The sequence below is a fragment of the Fukomys damarensis genome, unplaced genomic scaffold (assembly GCF_012274545.1).
Source record: "Fukomys damarensis isolate Sample0158 unplaced genomic scaffold, DMR_v1.0_HiC HiC_scaffold_17, whole genome shotgun sequence".
In the NCBI taxonomy this organism is placed as follows: Eukaryota; Metazoa; Chordata; class Mammalia; order Rodentia; family Bathyergidae; genus Fukomys; species Fukomys damarensis.
Window position 1 is genome coordinate 14,660,900 of NW_022900929.1, and position 22,834 is coordinate 14,683,733.

The window sequence follows — 22,834 nt, forward strand, 5'->3', positions numbered from 1 at the left end:
GGCTTCTCACCGGCAGCGCCCAGGACCGCGAGCGTGAGCGGGCGGCGAGGGCACACGGAGCCGGGACCCCTGAAGCCCTCACCCCGGCAGAGACCGCCTCATTTGGCGCCGGTGCCGCTCTGACAGAGCAAACTCACCGCCTCCGGCGCCTCTAGTGTCACGTGACCCTGCGCAGGGTGACGCCGAGCCCGCAATTCCCAGGCGACAGTGCGCCCCGAGGGGTGTTGCTGACGCCAGTGCAGCAGCCATATTTACTGAGGGCAACCCCCCCTTTCCTCAGTCTTTCACCTGCGGGGACTAGTTTCCCAGCATCAGGAGAGAGGGTGGGGACAGGGTGCCAATTTAACCCGGGGGGGGTGGGGCAAAGCCCACAGGAGGTTCCACTCCACTACCCAGGGATCCCCACATAAAGTGTGCTGTTGCAAGACGTGGTAGCGCATGCCTGTAATTCTAGCACTCTGGATGAGGCAGGAAGATCAGAAGTTCCAGCTCAGGCTGGCACCTTAGACCCATCTCAAAAAAAAGCTGGGGATGTTGCTTTGTGAGAAGGCCCTGTGGCCCCCTCCAGCCCCTCAAAAGTGTGCTGTTACAGAGGATGTGCTGCCATACTGAAGAGGGTATTGTCCAAAGCCATCCAGAGGGGCCAGGGATTTGGCTCAGTGGTGCCACCGCCTGCCTGGCAAGCACAAGATACAGAATTTGATTCCTGGTACCAAAAACAAAAACAAAACCAAAAAACAAAGACAAAGCCATCCAGAATTATTGAATTTGACAATGTAAACTAATTCTAAATATTAAGACTTCCCGTCAAAATTAATCCCAACTATTCTGCTCCTTCTCCACACCCTACTTAAATGACAGGAATAATGTGAAAGGGGGGAAAAAAAAAAAACTTTTTCCCAAAACAACAAAAAGAGGTAATACCAAAGACAAGACAGACAACACTTTCAGAAGACAGCAGTAACTCAGTGCTGCGACAGGTACAGTTTTTTTTTTTTTTAAAGACAGGGTCTCATTATGTAGTAGAAACTGACCTGGAACTTACTATGTAGCACAGACTGATCGAACTCGAAGCAATCCTCCTGTCTCAGCTTCCTGAGTGCTGGGATTGTAGACGTGTGCCACCATGCCCACCTGGCTACAACACGTACAATTCTAAGTGTTCTACTCTTATTATTCAATCTTCCCTATCTAAACATCAACACATAGTATTTATAGGTAAGTGAGCCACAGATAAATTACTTAATCCCAGGCAAACTCTCTGTAAATGGAAAAAAGTCAGCAGAGCTGAAAGAGTGTCTGCCTGCAGAAGGGATTATTAAGCCAGTGAGTTGAAGTGATTCACAAGATAAGGGCTTTACAACTTCCACAGCCTGAAAAGGTGGGAAACAGGATTGAAGTTGGCCTGAGGAACACTGAGGTCCTCTCTCCTACCAACTGCAGGTGGGCCATTCCTCACTCCTCCCCCTTCCTGGGTCAGAAAACTAAACTTGAATTCTGAAGACAGGGAGCCAGTGGTTTCAGAAAAAAGATGGGAAGAGGTGCCACCAAAAATACTGTTTTTCTACTGAATGGGGGCCTCTGCCCCTCCAGGAATGCAGGCACCCCCTCCCACCTAAATACTATTTTTCTGAAGAGAAATTAAGCAAATCAAGGACCCCAGAGAAATCTGACATTTAGCATCCCCCAGGAAGTAGGGCAGACCTCATTCACAAAGGCTTCCAAACATTTGTAAGGAAATGCAAAAATGTATCTTGTAACTAGCACCCTTCAATTGAAAAATAATTTTGGCCATAAAGCAAGGATTTCTTTTTGAAAGATGGCGAGAACAACAGTTCTCAAAAGCAAAGAGTATCTCCAAAAGTCAGTTGAGATGTTATGTACATGTACCAGTTCCCCACAATGAATGTAATCATTATGTACTGCAAACATGTACTCATAAAACGAAAAAATTTAAAATATTCCCCCAAAAATCACAAATTTAAAATAAATTGGAAAAAAAATATACTAGAATAGATAAAAGTCAAAATAAAAAAGGTCTAGTATCCAATTAACAGAAGTTTTAGAACCAAAAAATGAAAATTCATTGTGAAACTTCAGAACACTGCAGACAAAAGAAAACCTAAGAGCCACAGAGAGGGAAATCATAAACAAAGGATTTGGTATCACGTACACAATAGCATTAGGCTTCCATCAACAACAATACTAGAATAGAGAAGGGCATAATGCTTTCAAAATGTGGAGGTAATTTATTTTTAACCTAGAATTTTTGAACCCAGCCAACTGAGAGACTAAGCATAGTTTCAAGCAATTGATTGCCCTGGGCTGGTAGAGGGAGACAAACTTCTAGGAAGTGTGGAGGGGAGAAATGTTATAGCTTAAACACATTTGCTGGCCATGAAAACAATATGCAGAGGGTTTTCTAGTTTTCTTGGGGGAAGCTGGCAAGAACTTGAGGGAAAGTTACACAGGAAAACAAAACAAAAACCCCAGTGAAGCAATATAAGCTATGAAAGTTACAAGGCGAGTCAAAGTATACTTATAGTCAGAAAAAAAACCTCTTAAACTAAGAATGATTAACTGAGTAAACTGAGGCAGGGAAAGGGGCTGTGACAGTGATAGGAGAACTCTCCATTATCTGACAGAGTAGAATGTCAACAGAGGGACTACACTTCAGGAATCCACAAACCATTATTATCCTATTATTTTGAAGTATGGTGTGACGGAAGCAACCAATGGAAAACCTAAAAGGAGGGAGAACTCAGAGCATCTCTGATAAAGTGTTACTTCATTTTAAATACATGCTAATGCGTAGCGAGTTATCCTTCACTTGACTGCCAGCTACTGCTAGCTCCCTAAACAGGGTGCAGGGCAGGGTGCTAAGTCAAAGAACCAAAACGACACTGACGCAGGACCCTGGGAATGCTTTTCAGGAATCAGGATTCTAATCCAAGAGCTGACCAGCTTCTCTGTGTTCTTGGAAATCACAAAATATGTTTGCTGTTCTTATCGTGGGATGTCAGAAAATTCCCCTACAGTGGCAAGGGGAATCTTGTATAGAGATGAGGTTATACAGTTAGTGGATTCCTTCCATAAAAACAATTGGGCAACACAAGAAAATTCCTGATGTTCCTTTACTAACGCGCAATACTTTAGCACTCAGTAATCATAAGCTCTGTATTAGTCCTTCTTGATCCCTCCTCTCTTGCCCATGTGAATTTTAAACATTTCTGTTTCTCCACTAATAACTGTTTCATAACTGTAAATCCATGGTTCAATAAGGAACTGGGACGGGGAAAGGCTGAAACAACGTGAAGATAAAAGTTTTTAAGATACAAACTGAACCCAAAGTAGGGGGTCTGAGAACATTAGAAGCGTTATAATACTTAGATGAGTCTCCCAAGAACTGGACAAATAGGAACAGCTTAATAGTAAAGAACAATGAAAAGAATAAACTGAGCACAAAGCAGCTCAATTGGAACTGAACTTTTTGGAGCAGGAGGCAGAAAACTAAACCTGGATCTAATACTCTTCAGCCAACTTTTCCTTTTATTCTGTAGGATAAATTATTGGCACTCAGTAAAAACATACAAGCATTTTCCTTTTGCCTTAAATTTAGGTATTTTTGCTTTTCCCTTCTTTGATTTGTACAAATTTGGGATTCCTCTGGTTTGTTAACACTAGAACTAGACAGGGCCTAAGTAAACTCAAGGGCAGCTAATAGGGTACTTAACTACAAATCATGCCAGACTTTACACTTGCTTTATGAAATTTAGTCAAAAACTAAATAAAAAGCCCTCTGACATAATTAACTTTCAAAGTCATTCCTTCACTACTATATTCACTTTCTAGTGTGCTGGAATCAAAATAGACCTAGAGCTCATAGACGAGATTAGTAGACAAGGTCTTCAAGACAGACATTGTCAAGCAAGATGCCAAGTTGCCACAGCCCATCTCCTAGGATGCTTCCTCCACCCTAAAAGGACATAGGTGCTGCGAAAGAAGTAGCAGAACTGCAAACTGTTAAAAATGCTCTTAGCAATAAAAGAAAAAACTAATAATAAAATGAACAAATTAAGTATAAGACTAGATACACAATGAGAAAAAAATGCTCTTAGGGGGCCAGGGATTTAGCTCAGTGGTTCCAGCGCCTGCCTTGCAAGCACAAGGACCCAAGTTCGATCCCTGGTACCAAAATCAAAACATAAAAAAATTTAAAAAAAAATAAAAAATAAAATAAAAAACTCTTAGGTAAGGCTCTTTCCCTAAACTTAGCTGAGCCTTAAAGGCCCTTTAACTACATTTAAATCCTGGAATTGCCTACTCCCTCTTCGTGTTGTTAAGACTAATAATGATAGTCATGAACTCTGTTTTGTGAACTAGATCAATGATTTGATTTCCTTTTCTGAAGAGGCCTTAAAAAAAATCCAAAGAAACAAAACTCTTATATGTGAACACTCAATTTGCTTTCTTCTAAGAACCTTAAAGCACAGGCTCTGACCACAAGATTGGTGAGGGCGAGACTTAGGTCAGTTCTGATACTTAGGATTAGTGTTTTATTCTCAGCACTTATGTGCACCTTTGAATTAAAAACGTCTACTAAAAAGTAATGTAAGAGTTTTTAAAAATATTTCTTACCTACTCGTGAGAGAAACCAACAGGAGAAGCAGACCGTGGTTTATTTACTTATAAAATACGTCTCCCCCAGGAGACCTGTGTGGCTTGACTCCCACAGCTCCAGTATAGTCGCAACAGACACTCTACGACAGTGACAGGAAACCTTTTAGAGCTTTCAATGGTAACAAACAGCCCACGGTGGCACACGTGGTATAGGTTCACTACCACTTCCCCAGGATCTCCCTGATCCCACACCTCAATGTACTCAACACCTGTACTTGTGTCCCATGGATCTATGAGGCTGCAGATTCTCTCCACTCTAAATGCAGTTTACCAAAACCCACATTGTGCTTTACAAAAACACAGGAAGCATCTGCTATAAAATGGGGTGGTGCCTGACTGAGCTAAAGTGCATAAAATGGAAGAGTAACTTCGTTATTCTGCCTTACAGCATAGTTTCTAGAAATCAGCTGTAAGGAATAGCAGGAAATAAAATGTTCATGTTAAAAATCTCTCATAAAATGTTAAAATTTTACTAACTCCTAAAAACCTGGAAGTTGGATTTAACAGTTTATTATGATTTATGTCATTTTAAAAACATCAGTCCATTAAACCATGTAGAAATAAGTATGCAAAAAGTCTGCAAAACAAAACATACTTTAAACATGTTTAAGTAGAGTATCTGAAATTTCAGGTCACTCAGTCACTTCATTATTATGCAATGGCAGCCAAGTAGTCCTTAACTTCCGTCGGAGTGAGCCTTCGGAAACCAGCTTCATTGCAGATGCCAACCTCTATGTTATCTTCTGTCATCTGCCCTTCAAAGCTCTCCTGGTGGGCAAGGGAGGAAAAAAGTCAACTTTCCAAACATTCAATCAGAAAACCGTAAATCCAGTTGGTAGACACTTAGCTAACCTTTAGGGTTAAGATGGCTGTATGAATGGCATCTTCAAGCTCCAAATCTTCATTGTATCTAAAGATATTTTTTAAAAATTAATTTATGGTACTGTTTACATTCCTTATGACTACACAATGACAGCAACAGCATTAAGGTTTTCTAAAAATCTAAGGAATTCTTAAAACATTAAATTATACATTAATTCCTCTAAACCCCTTCACTGAGACACATGTCCACAAATAGGAAACTATGATTTAGGAATTAATCCTAAACATTATGGAAAGAATATAATCCTAAAATGAATTTATTTTAGGAAGCTTCATAAGTAGTAATGCACTTAAGTAATTAGTATGGCAGCAGCACACATCATAATGATTTTTAAAAGCAAAGCAAAAACCCAGACCTTTGCTAAAATCTTGTTTGTCCTTATAACCTATCATATGTTACAACATGTGAAATATTTGGAAGACTCACTAATAAGTAAAAATTAAAGAAAAATGCTTTATGATCCCATGGTTATCACTCATCTTTAACAACCTTAATATTAATATTATATGAAGAATGTAGGGAAGGCTCATCTGTCCAAGCCAATTACACAATCTTCCTGTTCAAAGGCAGGCCACTGTTGGAGGACTGCATAACAGTGAGTCTGGAGTACAGCTGGGATAGGTGAGAGCAGCCTGCTGTGCTCAGAGGACAGCAGACCTTACAGTGCTCCACCACTCCATCATGTATTAATCTGCTCAACACCAGGTATTTGGTTCTCCAATTTTTACTGTAATTATCATTAAATCACTTAAAACTTTTTCTACCCTAAATATATTGTTCTTCTGTTTTTTTAAATGGGAGGGAAAATGAAATAAAACAAAATAAAATACTTAGGATACGACCAGAAGAATGCAGAAAAAGATGTCCTTTAGACATAAATAACCTTTTGATACTGAAGTTTAGGATGCCAGGATGTTGACAAGTTTTGTTTGCCTGTAACTAAGCTCAAATACAGAGTAATACAACAAATTTGTTCAGATTCATGAAATGACTAAGTTAATAGTGCTGAAAACTGTAAAGTGAGTTTGTCAATGAATCCAGTTACAGTGAGCCTACCTTTTCTCAAGGAAAGTTTTTCCATTCACGTAGTTCTTTCCCATTGCTGTGGCCTTCCAGGCAAAGTAAGCTCCCTAATCATGAAGGAAAAGAGCCATATATTCAAAAACATTAATACAACCATATGCTTTATCTTTTGCTTTTTTACTCTACAATTGTTCCCTAACTTCTAAGGTCATAAATATTTACTGGGATGGAATGGAAATATCACAGGGTATTTTTTAAAAGGTTAAGAGGAATGGATGACAGACATGAAGGAGTCTGAAAGCTAAGAAGTTTGGTATCTTGAGGGTGATGATGGTTTCCTAAGGAATTTACAAAGATCAAAACTTGTCAAGCTGATGATGCAACTTTAGACTATACATAAATTGTTCAAAACCCAGGAAAAGGAAACTAAGGTTAACATACAGCAAACAATCAATGAACTTAAAAATCTAGTCATATAAATTTGAAAACGAGTGATCAATCCATCATCATTACTGAATACATTAAAAAAGCAGCTTTTCGTTTAAAACATTCAAAGGTTCTGATATTTTATAATGTGAGGTAAAATGAAAGCAGAAGCAATGTCACATGTAACATGGCCTCAAGGTACTGAGTGTGATCCCTGGTACAAAAAAAGGAAAAAAGAAAAACATACACATGCACGTAGAAAAGAATCCTAATGAAAACATATCAAATATATTAAAAGACATAGTTGCCTTCTAAATACAAGAAACAGGCCAAAGATGAACATAACTTTATAGACAGCAGCTTTTGCAACCCACTGGAAAGCAATGGAGGGGGACTTGTCATTTAGCTTCAGAAGATCAGAGACGGGGTAACAAAACTTTCAACAGTTCCCAAAATACTTACTTTTCTGATTTAAGTAACAGCCCAAACATTTTTCTTTTGCCTTTTAACATTGTAGGGTTAAGTCGTTAGATTTACACTGAGTGACCTTGTGGTTCGTTATCTAATAATCCACAATGAAAGATGAATGTTCTCCTCACAGCAAGAGGACAGCTGTATAGTGGTATTTTCTCTAGAAACACCTTCTTACCCAGATCCCAAGCTCCTGTCTTAGAGCCCACAACTCACTGAAGATATTGGTTAAACAGTCATTTTGTAAACCACTGAATGAAAGACACTGAGAAAAATTACAACAATCTCTTCCAGATCCACATCTTTAATTGCAGTATTTTCCAAAGTAACAAAATTCTATAGATTTTATGAGATTGGACAACAACTATTTCAACAAGTCACTGATGTGGCATTATGGAACATGACAGAATAAGAGGGCAAATTTTATGCAGTTTGTAGCTACCTTACATATCCTAAAGTCCAAATGAAAAGGAGGAAATTGTTAAATTTAAATTTGCATGGCTTCCATTTTCATTAGATAAAGAGCAATTTTTAAAACACTGTCATATATATCAAATAATACTTACAGATGGGTCTGACTGAAATAAATACGGTCGTCCCTCATTCCAACCACAAATAAGTAAAGAAACGCCAAATGGACGAACACCACTGCAGAAAGAAAAATGACAATCACTTGGTATCTTTGTGGTGTTAAAAATCATCCTCAAGTGCAAATCTATCAGTACTTTCAAGTAAAGCAAGTTATCAAGTAAACTGAATTTTACTTAAGTTTATTAAAAAGTACTTAGCTCTTTTCTAAATGGGTCAACTGAAAATGAATTTTCTTTAAGGCAGTAAGGAAGAGCAATTCTGGATTATGTGGAGCCACATCTGGATATGGTGTTCCCCAAGGCTCATGTGCAGAAGCTGGTTCCTGACCCAATGATGCTAAGAAGTACTAAGTTTTTAAGAGGGGGACCCAGTGAAAGGCCCTGTCGTCACAGGACACCATCACTGGGAAGGACTGCTGCTGGTTTCTCAGTAGGCTGTCTTGCCAGAATGGATTACTTGTCCTGAGAGTGTTACAAAGGAGCAAGCCATTCTGCCCACACTTGCTTCCCTTCTCAACATACAAACTGTCTTGCAAGAGGTCTAGCCATGCAGTGCTACCTGCCAGAAGGCCTTCATCACGCCAGCGCCACATTGTCAGGCCTCCAGAACTGTGAGCTAAATAAACCTCTTCTGTAAAGGACCCAGCCTCAAGTGTCAGAGTTAAGAGAATGGAGCCACTAAGTGTGGAGTAACATTCAGTGCCCTAATAAATACAATTTTCAGCTAGCATGGACTCTCCCAGGTTTACATATCAACAACTATGTTTATGCTACCTTAAACTCAAACTTAAAAACACTGGAATTAAAATCAATACAATGTCTGCTTTCACCATGTGCTCCAAATCATTTCTGGTTGGAAAGATAAGGTAATAGTGCAGATTGCCCAAACATAAGTATGTTAATCACTGGCAAAAATAACTCATATCTACAAGCTTTCTACTATAGTGTGAATGAGAAAGCATTCACACTTTTTCCCTAAGAAAATATTCTATGTCCAGTTAAAAACAGAAACATTCAACACAGTGATTGTCACTATTTATTATACAAATGCAGGAATGTTAAGTCTCCTCCTAAAAACTCACCTTTTTAAAATGATTTTTTCCCCTCCTAATTCATGACACTTCAAATAATAAAAGCACCTTACCCTGACTGGGTGTACTCCTGCATCACAGAAGCTACTCTCTGTACCAGCTGGGCTGTGGGTATGGGCTCCTGGTAAACAAGGTAGTACTGCTGGGCCAGTTTCCGAGCTCTGTGCACAAGCACTCTAGCACACAGAGAAGATGGAAATGTCAGTTGAAATTCAAACACTCTACTACTTGAAGACCTATTCTTTTTCTATAAGCGTATGTTATCTTAAAGACAGCTGTTGGTCAGTCAGTCTTACTCTGCCATCCAAATGATTAGAAGAACATATCAAAATATCAGAGGAGCTGACCAATAGGAGACAAGACAAGAACAAGGCAAAAGGAAGAAAAGCAGGAACTAGAATACCTAGTAAAAAAAGGTGAAGTTTCTTTCTCTACATGGATTCTCCAAGAATGCACTTTTTATGCCCAGAACAGCTTTTTGTTTCACCAGGTTAACATTCACAATACACATATGAACACAATCCTAGGATATATTTTTCTCTGCCTCTATCTTCTCTGCAGACTGCCTACACCCCAGAGTGCTCTTTAGAGATTAAGAAAGAATAAAATATTATTTTTAACTTGAAGTATAAATATTGGCAAAAGATATTAAGGATATACCAATAAATAGATTAGCAGGACATACAGGATTTATCTTTACCTGCTCATGTATTACAGATCTGAAAGAAACACATTAGCCCTCTGTGTGATACTTGCCTAGATTTACTCTGCCAGTGGTGGCACAGTGGCAGTGTCCCTTCCACACAGCTGGCACCCCACCCAAGATGGTGGAGGCTGATTACATTCCAGGGACCCTGTTGGTTTTTGTGACCCATTAAAGTGAAAAGTTGGCTTTATCTTGATCTCGACAAAAATCATGCATGGTGGCACACGCCTATAATCCCAGCACTCGGGAGGCTGAGGCAGGAGGATCACTGTGAGTTCGAGACCAGCCTGGGCTACATAGCGAGTTCCAGGTCAGTCTCAACTACATAGTGAGACCCTGTCTCAAAATACAAAAAACAAAACAAAACAAAAAAATCATGAGTATTAAAGACTGACAAATATTGCAAGCTACCAGTCACTTTCAACTTGCTGGCGAAATACAAAGGCAGTGATTCTACGAGCATCTACATCCCAGCTGGCTGTCACTCTGTAACATCCAGTGGCCTTTGAGAATTTTGATCCTTTGACAAGAACAGAAGAAACAATAATGAGGTTAACTCTGGATGGTAATGATTTCTTTTGCCACCTGATATTTTTTAAAAAATCACTAATTGTAACATGTATTGCTTTGATCATTTTAAAAGTGCATTACAGAATACCAAATGCTCAATTCTTAGATGGTAGAAGAGGACAATTATCAGAAGGGAAAGTCCACTAAACAAGTAAGAGAAACAAGTATGCATTTATCTCCTTTATTAAAAAGAGGGGTACCGAGTTCCTTAAAGTAACCCAATCCAGTTGCTAATGACTTTTCTCCTTAAAGTACAGATTACAATCAATTCGTAAGATGGTGAAAAACTACATATATAACATAAAATACCTGTAATCTGGGCCCATTCCGCTGTACACCAAACCTATGTGCTTGGTAATTGGCTCCACTTTGTGTACACTTCGCTCATCATACAGAATAGACTTTTGTTTCTTCTCAGTTGCTAATACCACACCATTTGCAGCTTAAAGAAGAAAAAAGTCCTCCACATTTAATCATTTAAAAGACACTACTTCAACAGCTTTTTAATTATGGATTATTAAAAACACTATTCTGTAATTTGTAAAACCTTTTCCTCAGGATTCCTGTATGAAAATTACCTAAGGAATGGCAAAATCCATTTTATCCTCAGTGGTCATTTACATTGCACTAAAAAAAAAATCCCTGCAGCTAATGGTATTACACAACCTCTCTTAAAGTACTCCAGAATACCTGCAACTTCACAGGTTTTTAACTAATGAATTTCTGCCAACTTGATCAACTGTTTTGTTTTGTTTTCCACTCCCCAGTACCAGGATCAAACTCAGGACCTTGCACTTGCAAGGCAGGTGTGGTGCCACTGAGCTAAATCCCCAGCCCCTCAACTTTTCTTTTAACATAAAAAATTTAAAATAAATGCAGATCCTTTAAAAAAAAACTAGGAAATGAAACACTTTATGGTATCTTAGACTCTGTTTTATAATTAGCCTTTTAAAAAGATATATAAGAAGGATAAAAACAGCCAGGGGACAGTGATAAACAGTGGAAAAAATGAAAGAATATTCAATTTTCTGAATGAGAACTATTTGTAGGCTACCACACTAACACATAAACGGACTAAATTTACTCTGAAAAGAAACTGTAATCACTTCATAAACTTACTATTTTCTTTAAAATTCAAAATATGCTACCAAAAAGTACTGCTAAAAATTATGCTGCCATAGCTATTAGTTATAAATTACTAAATTAAAAAAATTAGGATAATGTCTAAGAAACATCTGAAGGGATGAAACACTTCCTTACCTTTAATTCCCACAGAAGGGGCTCCTCCAGCTACAGCAGCCAATGCATATTCAATCTGGACAAGTTTACCAGACGGGCTGAAAAGAAACACAGCTATGTGTGAAGGTCACATATTTTCAAGAATTTAGTGTTGGACATTTCTGAGAAAGGGCAGATGTGTCAGTCCAATGGAACACTGGGTTTTGAAATCTGTCATGAAGTTGTTCATTCATAAACTAAGGCAATTTGGGCGGGAGATTTAGCTCAGTGGTTCCGGCACCTGCCAGGTGCAAGCACAAGGACCTGAGTTCTATCCCCGGTACCAAAAAAATTAAATAAATAAATACATCAAACTGCATAAACTAAGGCAATTTGAACACTCCTGATGAAGCACCTCTTCTCTCTCCTTCAATTGTCTTGCATCTGCCACTTAAATCAGCATTACTATTAGTGCCTCTTTTACCATTTACCAATCCAGTAAGTTTTGGAAAATCATGTGACCTTTCAGTATATGTCTGCTTATCTATAAAATGAGGATAATCATTGTGATGATTAATAAAATGATGCCTATAAAAAGTTTCTGGCACAAAATTAGCAAGAATACTGAAAAATATTATTATTAAGAATACATATATGTCTCTCAAAATCAAAATAAGATGTTTTCCATGTGCATCTTTTTTAGAAAGCAGATAGCACCTAAGGCATAGGACCTAGCTTATTATTCACAACAAAGTATTCTCAGTATAATGGTACCTTGGTTCACAAACTTGATTCCACAATTGCATTCACAAATTTGAGTTGGACAAAAACCAAATTAAATTCCATGGTTAGGCTCAGTGTTGACTTTATAGAAAAATCTGATCAGGTTCTCCTGTAGTTTGGTTTGTGACCAGAATCGAGGAGAGAATTAAGTTCATGAACTGAGGTACTACTGTACTTTACTTTTGTATTATGTTTGATTCCTAATTCTAGGAACCATTCTTAAGAGATCCAGTCCCACTGGTTTGGTAGCTGAATATCAGTGCCAAATTGGCCTTTAAGGTCACACTTTATTTTACACTACTCATTCAGTTAGAATGACCATAAACATCACAAACTAAACTCATTTTATAAAGAAAAAAATAATAATAATTTCCACATAGCTAGATCCATATCTCCTGTCTACTACTAAAAAGATAATCTTAAATTTTAAGCCAACTGTTTTAATTTCATACCATTATAATGTGTCACTCTAATCTTAAATCATATCATCCCACCTTATCCATTTATACAGACTAGTCTCAAACCTCAGAAACTCTTCTGATAAGTGAAATCCTCTGTCTGAAACCCATTCCTCTATTGCCTGGTGAACTCTTTTCTGGCCATCCTGCTGTCCTTAGTAAGCTATGCCATGTCATTAGGGAAGCTGCCTGACCTCTCAGACAAGACCAAATGCCACACAATCATGCCTCTGATGTCCTGTACTTCTTCCTCTTTGGCTAAAGCTCATCATACTTCAATTATTTGAAGATTCTAGAATATAACCTAGTAACAAAAAATCCACAGTTTTTTGGATAAAGATACATTTAGACTGATTTTAAAAATAAAAGTAAGAGCAGCAACTTAAAGACAACAAAATTAGCTGACCAGAGAAGAAAACATCAGTAATTACTCAGATTCTAAAAGTTAGGCTGGGGCTGGGGGATGTAGCTCAGTGGCAAAGCACCTGCCTGGCAAGCACAAGGTCCTGAGTTCAATCCCCCGTACCAAAACAAAAGGCTGAATTTTGTTTCTTTAATAGTCACTGTTTCAATTGACCTTCTGAGTCTACTCAGCTTTCAATTCTGTTCAATACTTAGTTCACAGACCTGTGAGGAATATTTAAAAACTCATGAAAATTTACTTTCTCCACTCCCATTATCTGTCCATGCCTGTATTATTATATCATTCTGTGTATGTTAAGCTCACTAACCTGTGTATGCTGAACATTCAAATATCTTTTCTGGTCTTTAATGCCACTAACCCACTCTAAAGCACTACTATCTCTTCTTGGGATAAATGAACAGACTTCTAACTATTAGTTTTCCTTACTCACCTCCAGCCAGTCACCTTTGTACGTAACTCGCACCTAAATCTTGTAATAATGTCCTGGATCATTTAAATATTACTCATCTTACAGGCACTCAACTGTATTATCTCCTTGCTTACAGTCCACTCACTGTCAATGATTCTCTCTACTTCTGTATTTTTTAATAGCTGGCTTATTTTCATCTTCCAGTCTCACAAATCTCCCCTAAGCATGGTCCTTTCCTGACAGTTATGCCCCTTCTTTCATCCTTTTTAAATAAAATTCTTACTGACACTTTGTTTTGTTGGTTGGTTGGTTGTTTGGATTTTTTTTTGTACTGGAGATCGAACTCAAGACCTTGAGCTTTCATGGCAGGAGGCACCACTGAGCTAAATCCCTGGCTTTAAATAAAATGCTTGAATAAGAAAAAAGCATTTTCCAGAATTCATTAGTAGGTACCAATCTGCTCATCTATTGTTAATAACCTCAACTAATGTAGGCCACAAGAACACCTTTCTGATGTCTAGTCACTTGCCCCAGTGTAGCTTAATTCTGATACAAGAACACAGAAAGTTTTCTTTTTTTGTCTAAGAGTTGAAACCATCATGTTAAAAAAGTTAGTTATAAAAACTCAGTGTCCATTAATGATTGTTCTGTTTTCAGCTCTAATAAGTTTACATTTTCTGAGAAATAAAGAGACATTTTTGCTTTTTTCAAACTGTGACTACCTTGCACAATTGTTTTTCTGTCACTGTATGGGAGACTCTATATAGCACAATTAAATACATTTCATTCAAAGGTTACAAAAAATTCATATGTCCTTAGTTCTTATTGAAAAGTTGTCCAGAGGGAGGCACTTCTGATTTCATAAAGACAACATGATGTAACGGAAAGTTTTAACTTTTGTCATCAAAAAAAAAAAAACCTCAATTTGAATGTCAACTCAGCTACTTAAATGGATAACGTTGGTCAAGTTATTTGTCTGAGCAGTGGCTAGTTCATCTGTAACAGGCTGACACACCATTCATCATAGATGGTAGTGGAAATCAAAGGAGTGGGTCAAGTTGCACCTAAACAGAAAGTACTCAACAAGTGAGATCCCATCTGTCTCCAGTGTTCAAATAGGACAACAAACTGGCATTAACGATCCTTGAGAAAATGGTCAAACTAGAAACCTTTCCTAGTGGATTTAACAATTTTTTTCAGTAATTTTCTTACACTGGGTGTAACTGTTTATGTCAACTGTATTTTGAAAAGTATACTTATTACTTTAACTTCCTGTTCTACAATAGAAAGCCTAAAATCTTTTGAAAGCATACCTCCATTCGAAGATTAAAAAAGGATTTAACATATATCATAATCTAACGGTTTGGGTCCACAAAAACCTATCAGTGCTTTCGTTTTTCAGTCCTCGTGCTTCTATCAGGGGCCTCGGAGAAACTGAAAGCGGAAAGTTTCAAGAGTCCAAAGGGAGACCAGCACCCCAACCTAATAAACCTATGATTTAAAACAAAATATGTGGCTCCACTTATTGACTCCAAGCTTCAGAAGCTTCCGCCCCCATCAGGCCTACTTGGGACAGGAAAGAAATCCCGAATTCTGAACGGGCCATCTGGAGAGAACTGGTACAAAAGTGCCTTTTTCTTCAGTCTACAGGGCGAAGGCGAATGACCGCCTGGAGTCCCCCTGGAACTTAGCCCCCAATTCGCCCTAATCTCAGGGACCCGCGCTCCCTGGCCTGGAGTCGGCCCTACTAATGACTATGCAAAGCTTCATTTCCCATCGCCATTCCCTCCGGGACTCTCGGAAAGCACAAAGCCAAAAGCAAGGACGCACAAAGCAGAGTTGGGTGAGCTCCTACAACCTTTGCTACGCCAAGGTACTTTGAGGGTCCCTTCATACCTGAAGGTTGTCAGCGAAAAGCTGTAACCGCGTTCCGCCATCTTTGCGCGGAGAGCTCAAGCACAGCCGCACACATGCGCACTACGGACAGTTTATTTTCACTTCCTTTCCCCGCGCTCTCCTTTCTCTCTGATTGGAGGAGAAAGTCAGAGCCGCTCCGGAGGAATTTTGGGAGTTAAAGTTTCAGAAGCCAGATTTGCCCTGTTCTGGACCTGTGCGCATGCTCAAAGAAGGGGCGGGACCCAGCTGCTGCCCAGTGGACTCAGTCTTCCGGCGGGGAGTATGGCGGGGGTAATGTTGATGGTGGTTCCGCTGTGGCCGGCGTCCCGGGGACTACTCCGAAACTGTTGGGAGTTGCTGCAGCGGAAATTCCAGCAAAGCTGGCCAGGCCTTTCCAGCCCTCCGTGGGGTAAGTGCAGAAAGGCTCCTTGAGGAGTGGGTTGATGGCGGGGACCCCCACAGTGCTTAATAAACGCAGCTCTTGATTTTGCACTCCCCGCGAGCGTTTGGCCGGCTGCTGAGCGTGCAGGACGTTCCCAGTGCGTTTTGTTTAGCAGCCGCTCACTTATTTTTGTGTTCTCCGCAAAACCAAAACAAAAAGCCCAAGGCCTCTGCCTTTCCAGGCGCTTCAGGTTGTGTAAGACATGAAAACAGCCCGACTTTAGATAAAAGAGCTGAGAACAGATCTTGGTAACAACTGACGGGAACGCGCCGAGCTCCGTACCAATTTGTTCAGAGGCAATGTGGGCGTTTTAAGGAAAGAAGAGGAGCCAGTGTAAGTGCGATTAGTCGGTTGTATCTGCTAGCTCCCAGGTAGCAAAGTTAGGGTTCTCTTCGCCCGCAAAGACTGGGAGAAAGAGGCCCTATCCTGCCTGGCTGATGATTATATTTCAAAGGAATTGCCTCCGTGCCTTGAGCTTCTGAGCTGCAAGGTATGCATCTGTACAGTTGCAAGCCCTTTGAAGTAAACGCTGCAAAAGAAAAGGTGAAGGTCAGGAGCCTATCTTAAGGTAGTGTTGGGGTGGGGGGGGTTGATGAGAAAATTTATTTTCCAGGCAGCGTTGACCTTTCTCAGTTAAGCACTTTAAGAAAAGCTGAGGATCTTACGCTGCTGGAAGTCTTGCTGGAGTTGAATAGAGTTGTACTTGTACAGCGCTACAGTTTTCGGCATCAAAGATGGCCACTCTGGGTCTCTGTTGTCTTTCCTTTTCAGTCCCCACCCCGTGCTCACGGAATGCAATTTGACCTCCTGTGTGATGTTTGAGCTTTATGAATTCAGAATTCTGATGTCTGTATTTACTTCAGGAACTGATTTTAATTAGAAATATCTTGGATGTGAAAGCTGTTACTGCTTCGACATTTACAAAGTATCTCAAAAGAGATAATGTCCAGGCAGTATGAACAGATACATACTAAGAAGATAAGTACCACTATGTACTAATCACTGTGCTAAGGAGTTTTCTTTATGTGCTTTCTGGAATAATCTTAATACCAGTAGGTGACTCCACTTTTTCAGGTGAACAAGTAGGCTCGGAAAGGTTCTAAAATCACACAAGCAATCTAGAGCCTGTCTTACAAAACACCAGACTATGTTTAGCAGTCCTTTTAGATACACTGAGGAGCAACACCCATTTGTTAAGTGTAGAAAGCTTTATGTACTTTGAAGAGTTCTTAAAATCAGAAGTGTCAAATTTTAACAGCGAAGTAGATAAATTTCTGATTTGTAAGCAGTTTAGAAAAAAGTGAGACATTGATAGTCATTTAAATAGTACTATTTACTATTAATGAAGTGAAGTGGGGAACTAGTTCTTTTTCCTAGAGAACATATGGGAGTCAAGAGTAAATATTAATGAAGATCTTAGTGACTTATGGAATCTACCAAGTTATATGATAAAAAGAACTGAATAATTAAAAAAAAAAGCCAGTACAGAATGATCTCAGTGCAGCAGATCCAGAAGTACATTTATGAAATGTCAATCTTAGATTTACTTGTACCTTAAGTAGATGCTATTTACCAAGTAAAATGTGGACAGTTGAATGATTTTTTTTTAAAGTTATGCACTTGTCAAACTTTATTCATGTTCACTACTAAACCCCTGAGTTTTGTATTTCATGAGGAAAGAAACTAGAATTTCACTCATTTCAGCAAGTTCCATTAAGAAAAAAATTCTCTTTGTGTTCTTCAGAAATGCCTTTATATTAGCTCTAGTACTATAGATTTTAATGGCTACATTGTCTGTTAAATGTCTACTGAATTTAACATGCTGTCTGTGTATATGTGTATCTGCGTGTGTGTGTGTGTGTGGTGTGTCTTTACATATCATATTCATTGTTAAGGAGAATGATATTTGTAAACAGTCATTTAGGAGCTGGAAATTCATCCTGTATCTTCATCTTTTATTTTGTAGGACCAGCATTAGCAGTCCAGGGTCCAGGGCTACTTACAGAGCCAGCAAAAGATACCAGTGGAAGTAAGGAGAATTCCAGCCTCCTGGATGGTATATTTTGGATGGCAGCTCCCAAACACAGACGCAGTATTGAAGTTAACCGGTGTAGAAGAAGAAACTCTCAGAAACTTATTAAAGTTAAGGTAATGTATTCATTTTTATGAGTATGCTTTTCCTCAGGTCCACAGCATCAAATATTGTCATAGTATATTTATATATATAGCCTATGGATGAATTATTCTCACATCTTACTTGTCTACTCTCTGCCCTAACTAAAATATAGTAAACTCATCATGTATGTCTACTCTCCTCTGTCCCAAATACTAAAAACAGTCAAAGAAAAAGTTTGGAGATTTGACAGAGGACTAGGTTGCGGAGCCTGTGTGACTTTTAAATTATGAACTGTATAAGTCACAGAGTAAGTGATTTTGAATCACAAATGGTTAAGCATATTTACTGTGGTAATACTGAAATTAAAGTCAGAAGTAGTGAGCATGTTGGATCTGAGATTTTACTAGTCCTTATATATTTCATGTATTCTTTACCACATCCAATAAAATACTGTGAGGGACAGTCCTAGCCTCTGAAACATGTGCATTGTCCCATCATAGTCTCACACGAGTCCTCCAAAGTAAATACCACTTTCTTCATTTTATAGGTTGAAAAAAATCAAGGCCAAAAGAATTTGTCTGGGGTCACAGAACTGTTAAGTGGAAAAGCCAAAATTTGATTCCTGGCAGTCTGATTTTTGAACTCATATTCTTCTCTTAAAACTTTTCTTTGTGTGCCCAGACAATTCTGGGTTCACCTACCCTCTAATACAGATGAATTCTGCTCATTGATCTAATTGAAAAAGTTGTAGTAGTTATAGTCTTAATTTATAGCTATAACAGTTACCATTTCAATTCTTTTTTGTTTTGTTTTGTTTTGTTTTTGTTTTGTTTTGTTTTGTTTTTGTTTTTGGTACCGGGTATCAAACTTGGGACCCTGGACTTGCAAGGCAGGCAACGGCACCACTGAGCTAAATCCCGGCCCAACATTTCAATTCTTGCTTACTTCACGGCATTCCACCATAGCAGCTCCATGTGGATGAAACTCAAGAACTGAGTTTCTGCACTCACATTTAAACCCTCAGAACCTAAACCAAAAAGTATTTCTGAGTCACATTAGGGGCTGCCAGTTAAATCTGGAACTGAACAGCATTTTACTTAAGATTCCATAAAATTTGATCTTGAGGATTTAGGATCTTAGAAATGATCGCTTCTCGGCCTTTTGGCTAAGATCAAGTGTAGGATCTTCGAAATGAGATCTTGCAACAATCAGTTACTTGAGTTTTTGACTGCTCTTATGTATGCATTTTCTTTTGTAAGTTATTTTCTGCTACATGTCCTACTGTATGTGCTGGGTACCTTGAGCATGAAAACACTGACTGGTTATCTTTTCATACCTTTAGCTGGACATGCAATCCACTACAGTAAAGTAAAATGAGAATATGATGAGGCCAGTAATTAGCAAGATTCTTTGTCCTTTCAGAAAATGAAATTTGTTTGCTATCAGCTCACACGTTAGTATATTAATCTTATGAAGAATTGAAGCTTCAATGTTCTTGTTTTATTCTTTTTCTTTGTATTTTTTTCAAGTCTACCTTGAAAATTTTTAGAACCTATAATTCTCTTATAGTTAAAGTTGGTTAAACGTATATTAAAATACTTGCAAATTGTAACATCACAAGAGTTTTATTAAGGAGCAATAGATTAGAATTAAAAAATTGTGCCATCTACCAAACCTATATTCTGAGTAAGTATTTGAATCACATTAATAAATCACAGGACTCCAGCCTGTAATATTCTTGTTATCTTATTTTTCTCAAGGTAGCTTGCAAGTGCATTTACTTTTCCTTGGCGTCTTATAGGAGATGCTCTCTGTATAGATCACCCCACTATGCTGATGGACTCTTTATTAGATATTTGCAGTTAGAGGAAAGATGACTGCTGTGTTTAAGAACCAAATGTAAGAGGCCAGGGATAAAGTTGGTAAACATGAATTCTAGTCCTAATTTTTCTAATTCAAAGTCAGTGTTGCTTATTTTTAGTTTCTTTATTACAGTGAGGTTGAAAGCTGGGCATGATGGCACACACCTGTAATCCCAGCACTCAGGAAGCTGAGGCAGAAGGATTGCTGAGTCAGAGGCCAGCCTGAGCTATATAATGAGTCCCTGTCTCAAAAAAAGAAAAAAAAAAAATCAAAGTGAGATTGAATCTAGGTGATGTAACATGAACATTCTTAGAAAGCTAAACTGTGAACATCATTGTTGATGGGGATTATTTGTGCATCATTTGCCTCATGTTAATAAATGTTTTCGTTGGTTTTTTTAAAGAATAATATCGACGTTTGTCCAGAATGTGGTCACCTAAAATTGAAACATGTCCTTTGTGGCTTTTGCTATGAGAAAGTGCGCAAGGAGACTGCAGAAATCAGACTACACATAGGGAAACAAGAAGGGGGCCCATTTAAAGCTCCACCCACAGAGACTGTGGTCTTGTACACAGGAGAAACACCATCTCCACATGATCAGGGCAAGAGGATCATTGAGCGAGACAAGAAGCGGCCATCCTGGTTCACCCAAAACTGACAGCAAAGATGTTAAAAGAGTAACTTCACAGTAAAACTTACTCCTAAAATACGAGAAGGCTTTGTTTTTTATGTTGTTGGGCTTGTTTTTTGCTCACCAGTATAAAGTATAATTTATATACCACTATATGTGAGATAATTTGAAGAATATATGAGTAAACTCTAAAAGTGTTTATATACAGGTTCATTGAATTAATAATGTCTTTCTATTACAGTGTCTGGTTTTAAGGAAATATAAACATAAAATTTCCAGAACAAAAATAAATAAAATTTATAGCAAAAATTGCCTGTCTTGCTTTGGTTGTGTTTGTTTGCAATACTTAACACAAATATTTTCATTTAAGTAACACAGAAATAGGTTTTTTGAATACTTGGTATTTTTAAGATGGTAGTCAGGTCAGAATAGGTTTTGTTCCCTTTTTCTTGTTAAATTGGAGGAACTCACTTTTATATGGACTACAGTGGACCCTTAATGTTTTCAATTTGTTTGCAAGGGCTAATTGTAACTCCAGTTGGTTGTAAGCCAAGACTATTTTTCCCATAATGAATAATGACAGTACCCATAATGCATTCCAAATCTCCCAAAGCACCCTTTAACCTTTTCATAATTAAAAAGGGGTTGTATAATATACATAATTTATCAGAAACACCAATAATTTTCCTAGTATATTTATAAAAAAGATAAAATTGCCTAGTTTACCAGAAACAATACTTTCATACTGTACTCACCATTCAAGTTGACATCTTTGGCTTGCAGGAAAGGAGGATGAAACAGAAGGTGGGTATTGTTTGGAAGGACAGTCCCCTTCCGTAATTTCATCAGGAATCTGGCTCTGGTATCCTTTATCTGCTTGGGAGAGTGTAGTTCACTGGAACCTGCTTCTGGCTCAGTGGTGCTCAACCTTCCCAGAACTAAAAACTGGCCTAAGGTTGTCTGTTTCTGTCTTTAGCACTGTTCTGTAGTGTGACATGACATTGTCATTAAGCAAATGAATGCAATGATTGGCTTTTTCTCTATCTGGGTGGGTCTTCTCTATAGATGTTTGTAGCTCTGTCCATTTTTTTCAGGATTTCCTTTATTTCAGAAGAATTTTGCTGCACTAATTGTGATACTCACCCCTCTAAAGAAAGCTCCTCAACTGCCATTCTCTGTTGCTCAGCCAGAAGTTGCTGAAGTTCCTCTAAGTGTTCCTCAGCATCACCACTGTCTACCTGCAAACCTATGGACTCTGCTACAGTGACATTGTCATTAACCAAAGGTCAATCAGAGGCTCCAGCTCCTCTACACAGCCTTCAAAGTCTCCTGTATAATTTTAGGCCACACTTTCTTCCAGGCAGATCTTGGTGTCCTTAGAGAGACAATGGCCCAGGATTTCTCAAGCCCACACAGGAAAGACCAGCATTCGAGTTGTAACTCAAGATTTAGGTCATAAGTTAAAACAAATTCCAGACATATCCCATTTTGCTCATACAAAGGTGCACTGTAATTTACTTAGATGATAAACATAGTTTTTTACATTTTTAAATCCAAATGATATTAATTCATTAGATAACTCGGGAAATTTGTACTCGGGAAAGATTTTTAGTAAAAAGACAGGATCAAATTCCATTGAACACATTATTCTGAGGACATTTTGCATTTCCTAGTATGTCCATTTATTTTACTACATTTTATAACTTTTATATTACAAGGCTTTTTAACTTTCTATAATATATTTTTTTCTTCCTCCTGTCCTATTCTTGTGTCCACCTTGAGCCCAAGATTTACTATTTTGTCCCCTGTTCCTCTCATAAAGATAGCTTGAAACAATAGAATAGCAAGAAGGAAGGAAGTAATAGTTGAAAAGGAAAATCAGTAAATAGGATAAAGCCCAAGGATATACTTAAAATTCATGCTATAATAACTTGGACACTTACTAGGATTAGGCAGCAGATTCAATTCTTGGCCATTCATTTTCTTTGGAAAGAAGGACTATTCACTTGCACAGATCAGTTTCCACAAAGTAAGACATAATTTAGAAGGTGTGTTAGTTATTGACACTAAGGCCAGGCACCCTTCCATGGAGCTTTATAATGAAGACGGTGTAATGGAAGAGTACACGTTGCCATAACTAGAGGTAAAATGACT

At 38.4% G+C, this 22,834-nt stretch overlaps 3 protein-coding genes and 1 pseudogene across 5 annotated transcripts in view; 2 read left to right on the top strand and 2 right to left on the bottom strand.

The window, feature by feature from the left end:
- CUNH7orf25 (chromosome unknown C7orf25 homolog) overlaps positions 1-179 on the bottom strand; it is a 7,707-nt gene extending 7,528 nt beyond the window's left edge. The window contains exon 1 of one of the 3 annotated variants that reach the window (XM_010610852.3): positions 138-179. The gene's annotated coding sequence lies outside the window, so the exon portion shown is untranslated. Of the gene's footprint in view, positions 1-10 lie in introns of all 3 variants that reach the window. The other 2 variants (XM_010610851.3, XM_033764840.1) reach the window with 2 other exon arrangements.
- Positions 180-4,240: 4,061 nt separating this feature from the next.
- Psma2 (proteasome 20S subunit alpha 2) lies at positions 4,241-15,729 on the bottom strand. The gene is made up of 8 exons (XM_010610853.3): positions 15,629-15,729; positions 11,701-11,777; positions 10,750-10,882; positions 9,218-9,340; positions 8,050-8,131; positions 6,620-6,693; positions 5,533-5,590; positions 4,241-5,448 (listed from the first exon to the last, which is right to left on the bottom strand). The coding sequence occupies exons 1-8, from the start codon at positions 15,667-15,669 to the stop codon at positions 5,332-5,334; spliced, it is 705 nt and encodes a 234-aa protein (XP_010609155.1). The 5' UTR covers positions 15,670-15,729; the 3' UTR covers positions 4,241-5,331.
- Positions 15,730-15,870: 141 nt separating this feature from the next.
- Mrpl32 (mitochondrial ribosomal protein L32) lies at positions 15,871-20,918 on the top strand. Its single transcript, XM_010610849.3, has 3 exons — positions 15,871-16,037; positions 18,037-18,218; positions 20,453-20,918. The coding sequence occupies exons 1-3, from the start codon at positions 15,911-15,913 to the stop codon at positions 20,705-20,707; spliced, it is 564 nt and encodes a 187-aa protein (XP_010609151.1). The 5' UTR covers positions 15,871-15,910; the 3' UTR covers positions 20,708-20,918.
- LOC117286660 lies at positions 19,332-19,506 on the top strand (annotated as a pseudogene).
- Positions 20,919-22,834: the final 1,916 nt, after the last annotated feature.